This window comes from Callorhinus ursinus, unplaced genomic scaffold, assembly GCF_003265705.2.
Source record: "Callorhinus ursinus isolate GAN/ISIS: 27379988/994484 unplaced genomic scaffold, GSC_fseal_2.0 scaffold4, whole genome shotgun sequence".
Lineage (NCBI taxonomy): Eukaryota > Metazoa > Chordata > Mammalia > Carnivora > Otariidae > Callorhinus > Callorhinus ursinus.
In genome coordinates this window covers 121,578,834-121,584,833 of record NW_027397066.1, presented here as the reverse complement: position 1 = coordinate 121,584,833, position 6,000 = coordinate 121,578,834, and the positions used below count along the sequence as shown (strand labels likewise).

The 6,000-nt window shown below is 35.9% G+C and overlaps 1 protein-coding gene across 6 annotated transcripts in view; it reads right to left on the bottom strand.

The window, feature by feature from the left end:
* Nucleotides 1-213: 213 nt before the first annotated feature.
* The window catches only part of SMAD1 (SMAD family member 1), a 73,751-nt gene continuing 67,964 nt past the window's right edge, over nucleotides 214-6,000 (bottom strand). For all 6 annotated transcript variants that reach the window (XM_073892315.1, XM_025874259.2, XM_073892312.1 and 3 more), the window contains 2 exons: nucleotides 4,694-4,950; nucleotides 214-1,563 (listed from right to left, as the gene is read on the bottom strand). In XM_073892315.1, the coding sequence (XP_073748416.1) occupies nucleotides 1,420-1,563; nucleotides 4,694-4,950 (401 nt within the window). In that variant the 3' untranslated portion in view covers nucleotides 214-1,419. The remainder of the gene's footprint in view (nucleotides 1,564-4,693; nucleotides 4,951-6,000) is intronic.

The following is a 6,000-nucleotide window of genomic DNA, read 5'->3' as shown; positions in this document are numbered from 1 at the left end:
TTTCTTAATTTCCGAAGTTCCACATGTCCTTTTCCGATTAAAGGGACTCTGCTCTCTTCACGATTCAGTTTCTCTGTCTCTGTGTTAGTAATTTAGTTTGTTAACGTTTGGCAAGGAATATTTGAGAAAAATCTCTCAAAAGAGAGCAAATCCTATTATTCCTAAAATCTAGTGTGTGAATTCAGGAAGGAAACAACAAAGTTTTAATCAAAGTAAGCAATAATGACAGGTTTATTTAAAATTTCCAGTAGAGAAAACCCACTAGTTTCGGAATAAAAGTACTCAATGTACGAGAGCGTTAAGTGAATATAAAAGATTAGCAGAAGAGAAATAAAACCAAACATAGTACAAAAAAATTTAAAAAGTTTGAAATGGATTTAAACAGGGATGTTCTTTAAATCCTCCAAATATTTAACAGTTACTAGGTTTGGCAAACAATTCACTTGAAAATTAAAGCCTATTTCTGTAAACTCCATAAAAACTGCTTAGTTACATTCAAGCACTCCATACAATTGGTATTGAAACATACAGGCAGTCGATTTCAGAGTAGCAGGAATTACTCATTTGCCCTCACAGTTACATGAATTAACCAGCTGCATAACTGCTTTTGGAGAGGAAGGGATAGAAGACACGAAAAAAAAAAAGAAGTACGATAAAATCTCTAAAAAATGGAAACACAGCAAAATTCAGACATCAGTTTGTTTCTTGAAAGCAACAAACTGACTCTTTACAGTATATTCTACATTTGCAGTTGTCATTTCCCTCTCCCCCACCCCCCTCAAATGCTCCTAAATCCACTAGTCTAATCAATTCTTAACTTCCAAATATTCTGTACATATATATTTAGCAAAGAGCATATGCCTAACATTATTCTGACAGCAGTATGGTCAGCATACAATTTTAGAAAGATTACTATGTATATCATCAAGATTAAACTTTACTTAAAAAACAAAAATCGTTACTAAACAAATAGTTTTAAAATATTATGAGATCCCATGAAAAGAAGACTCAACATGGGTTCTAAACCTGATAAAAACACACTTCAGAGAGACTATTAATGCTAAACTTTTGCCAAACGATGACCTTAAAGTGCCAAACACAAAAGAATCTCTTAGGATCATTTCTCCAATAGATAATTTGTCCCTGGCTTGGCCATCTCTCCTTTAACTATACACGAAGTCCTGCTAAACGTATGCATTTTAGTTGATTTTACCATAGAATGTTACAATGTAAACTAAACAGGTTCTTGATATCGACAGTATGTTACCAAGGTTTTTTTTATTTCTGAATCCAACAGTTGGTCACAGAGGTCAAGTATTATCAAGGCTCCTTTGTCAGTTCTCGATTGTGTCTGACTCATCCATCCTTCAAGTACATGCAAGGCTCAATAGTTTTCAAGAGGCAGAAGCCTGAGGCCATTTAAGACACAGATGAAATAGGATTGTGAGGTGAACCCATCTGAGTAAGAACTTTATCCAGCCACTGGAGCGGGCCATGCAGGTGGATCTCAATCCAGCAGGGGGTGCTAGTAACATCCTGGCGGTGGTATTCTGCTCCCCAACCCTAGAAGACACATTGGAGGTCATTTAACTTGCTTAACTCCGTGGTTAAACTTTAAGTAAGAGTTCTCATAACCAGACATGCTGATTAAAGACATGGATGCTTTCCATAAGACAGATGCTTGTGCACACAAACACATACACAATTTGGCAGGCAATTTCAGGGGATGGGTGTGTTCAAGGGTCCCTGAAGTCCCTCTATACATTCCAGGTTAAGAAGTACTGGTCTTGGGGAATGAAGTTTCAAATACATTATAAGGCTGTTTTAACGAAGGCACTTTTTAACTTTCATTTTCATTTCCCACTATGTTACTGATAGGATTGTAACAGATATTAAATTCTCATTTTATCACCAAGAAAACAAGGAAAAAGTTATGTTAGACAAACTGACATTCTGCTTCTCCCCCACTCAGTCACCGATGGTCCTCCTATCAACACAAGAGCTCTTGATCTTTCAATCTAGAAGCAAACTGGCAGAAGCACATACATATCCAAAAAGCTATTACTGACACCTAATCATTGCTTTGAATCAATAGATTTCACTATACATTTGTACAAGAAGGTAGCTTGCCAGACATCTTCAGTATTACTGAACTGGGACACCAAAGCTGCAAAAGAGAAAGACAATCTTGCAATTGCAAAGATCAAAAAAACTCACTGGTGTGGTGGGCAACGGAATATAAGCTCTGATAAACCCTTGTTTCACGAGGGATGTCAGAGAAGGTTGGGTACTATTTATCTCTGACACCTACCTACTCCAGGAATTTCAAAGAAATACATATATATATCAGAACTTTCGGCTAAAAGTCGTGATACATGAACTGCCTATGTATATACATCCATGCATTTCTACATCTATCAGTACACTGCTAACTTGAAGGTTTGTGTGCATGTTTCCTCCATTTGATAGTAAGTTCTTTGAAGGCAGGGACCAGATCTTATTTATCTTTGGTCTCAAACATCTAGCACAGTGATTGGCACAAAGCAGAAGCCCTAGAGATACTTGTTCAGCTAAACTGACTTGGATTTTTCGGATATATGGGGAGTTTACTGTGCAAATAATTTATAAAATGTGTGCTTTAAAGTCCAAAATGATCGTCTTCAAAATAGCACAAGATAGGCTATTAATATGAGTAAAATGTTCTATATCATTTCTCTAAGATGCTAAGTGTGACAAGGGCAAGGTATGCAATCCTTATGATAAAAAAGAACAATACTGTACAAACACTATGCAATTTTTTTTGTTGTTGTTGCAAATGTATGATAAGCAGCTGCCCTTTATCATGTTGGCAGGAGTTTTAAAACAAAATTTGTTGACCCTTAACTCCAAATCCAGCTTCCCAGATATGTTCATTATATCTTATATTACCCCCCATTCCAGTATATATCACATTATTTTATGATTAAATATATACTAGGCCATTAGCATTGTGAACCTAGAGACATTAGGTGCTTTTTCAATCTTTGCATTAATTCTCTGGAATAGTGCTAAAAATATTTGCTGAATGAATGAAATCTAATACATTTTTAATGCATGTCCTTATATCACAAACACTTTTTATTAGTGTAAAGTTTGTTTTTATGTGTGTAAAGGTAAATAATTAAAAATGTATAAAAGTAAAACCATTAAAATTGGGTAATCAATATGAAATGAGCTTGAGGAGAAAGCCAGGTTGGAGCAGTAGAGTCATAAATTCTTCTTCAGTGGTCCTTCAATAATAGTAGACTACCACAGTTCCCAACTCCATCCACCCATTTTAAACATGATGATCGTGAGGATCAGTAAAGGATCCCTGTGCCTTAATCGCACAGTTAAAATGGCAGCTAAAACTAGAACCTGGGTCTCCTGACTCTTAACAGGTATTCTTTCCTCCATACCAGTAAAACAACAAACAAAAAGCATTGTTGGCAAGTTACTGTCCTCATTTTAAAATTCATTTTAGCCAAAAGGCAAAGTCAAAAATTAAACAATGACTGTCAGTTGTGGATGAGTAAGATCTCTGTAGTCTCACAGGTATATAGAGTATTGGTCAACCTCTTTAAAGGGTAAAAAAAAACCTTTAAGACTAAAAAGGGACCAGACCAGCTACACACAACTGTTGAATAATGTTTTGAGAAAACATTAAGAGAACACAGTCAAAATCTGCTAATATGATTCAAAGAAGTAAGAAAAAAATGATACTCAGGGAAAGGTATCTTTGATCTAAAGGATGATTAACAAAGGAAGGTTCCAAAATTACCCTCTGTAACACACACATTACAAAACAGGTTTGACAACAAGTTAGGTGAGCTTCTGAAGAGAGGACATAAAAGGTGATTGCCTCACCCAAATATATAATTAGTTGTTTCTCGAGGTAACAGAGGATGAAAATTTATCTTTGAGAATTCAGAGACAAGTCAGTCACCAGCATAAGTTACAACATAAGTTACAACTCTTGAAATCTAATCAGATATTTACTTTTTTTACATTTCAATGACATCTTAAAATTTTTTATTTCTCAGAGGCAGAAGAGAAGGCAGAAAAGAGATTATTGTGAGTAATATCTTTAACCTTCTCCATCCTCAACCCTAACAATAATCTTAGAAGTAAGGCATCTACTAATCTGTGGGCAAGGGTCTTATTAATTTTTGAATTATAAGAAAATGATGTTTACTGAAGACATTAAAAAAAACCTGACCAATCAAAAATAAACCCCAGTGTGATGAATTTTTATTTACAAAAAGGTCACTTGTTTATTTGCTGAAACAAAATCAACAAATGTTACCATCATAAAGGTACTAAAAAACACAGAACGAAAAGGAAGGGGGGGTGTGTTGACTGAATTGATCTCTTAAGAAAATGATGCATTTAAATTATACATGTTAAATATATAACAAAATATTTTCTTATGGTTCTACAATAGTTAAAACAGTGCTTATTCAAATAGGAAAAAGTTATTCAAGCCTCCTACACCGTTGACATTTAATACAAACACTCCTATAATTCTAATTATATCCTTGTAATAACTGACATCCTTACTAAAGTTCCAAAATGCCTCAGTAATAAGCTGGCTTCTATGGATCCATGTCAAGAAGACACAGATTTGTACACTGAGGGGAAGTGCAGCAAGTGTGTCCAATCGGGGCTCACTTACCTTTACAAAGCTCATGCGGATAGTGCACATTTTAGTGAGCTCATAGACTGTCTCGAAGCCATGGTTCACAGACTGTGCCAATAATTGAGCGAATTCTTGGTTATTAAAAATTTTCAAACTACACCCACTAGGGATCTTGCAAACAGTAGTGGGGTGAAATCCATGATGGTAGTTGCAGTTCCGACTTTGCACAAAGATGCTGCTGTCGCTGAGACATTCGGCATACACTTCCCCTCCAACATAGTAAAGATGCACTCCTGTAGGAAGACAACGCATGCAATGTCTTCATTGTCATTTTTCTCAGCCAAAAAGCATCTGTGTATCTTCAAGATACGAATTTGCATGGATTTAAACTCTGGCTAACTAGATAGATACTCTCCAAATCTTGCACAACTGATAAAATCTTAGTTAACCCTCTTAGGTCATACAATGTTCTTTTGTTAACACGGATGTCCAAGATGTTTCTAGGAAATAACAAAGAAAGGAGGGTCAAGACAAGTAAAAGACTTAGAAAACCAGAGGCGGAGGAAGTAGTGCTGGGAGCTGTAAGACGTAAGGTCCAGGGGAAAATAATTATAAAAATAATTCATACTGTGTGCAATCTGATCTCCCCAAACTACCATCTGCTCCAAACTTCTTCCTGTGACATCTTAGAGTGCCAGGAGTGTAGGAAATTGATCCTACCCAGCCTTTAAAAAAAGGAAAGTGAGGGGAGGGGGGCTTTCTGACAAAGCCCTACACCATTAAGGGAGATTATTATAGTCCATGCAGCGAACAGAATCACATCCCATGTGGCTTTAAACAATCTACTGTGCAGGTAACTCTGGCATATGCCTCAGCCAATGCTAAAACTATTGTCTCCAATCCAATCCAAAAAATTATGTGTTGTGTTTACATGAACACACAATGGCTAAGACTTCTGTAACAATTAAATAGCTGCTGGAGCAGAAGCCCACCTTCCTGCCTGATGTAGAGAAAACAATTTAAGAGACAGAGAGAGAGAGAGAGAGAGAGAGAGTGTGTGTGTTGACTTTTTTCCTGATTATAAAAACGAGGAATTTTCATTTTGAACATTTAAAAAGTAAAACAAAATATAAAGAAGCAGAAAATATCACTTGTTTAGTGACACAGAGGCAAGAACTGTTAATAGTTGGACACACTGGATTACAGGTTTTGAGTATTACTAACCTTTCTCTGCAAACATTTAAAGTATCTACATGATTATATGGATACAACAATTTACTTTAGCAATTCTCCCAATACTGGACCATAGCGTTGATACTAATTTTCTGTTATAACAATGCCAG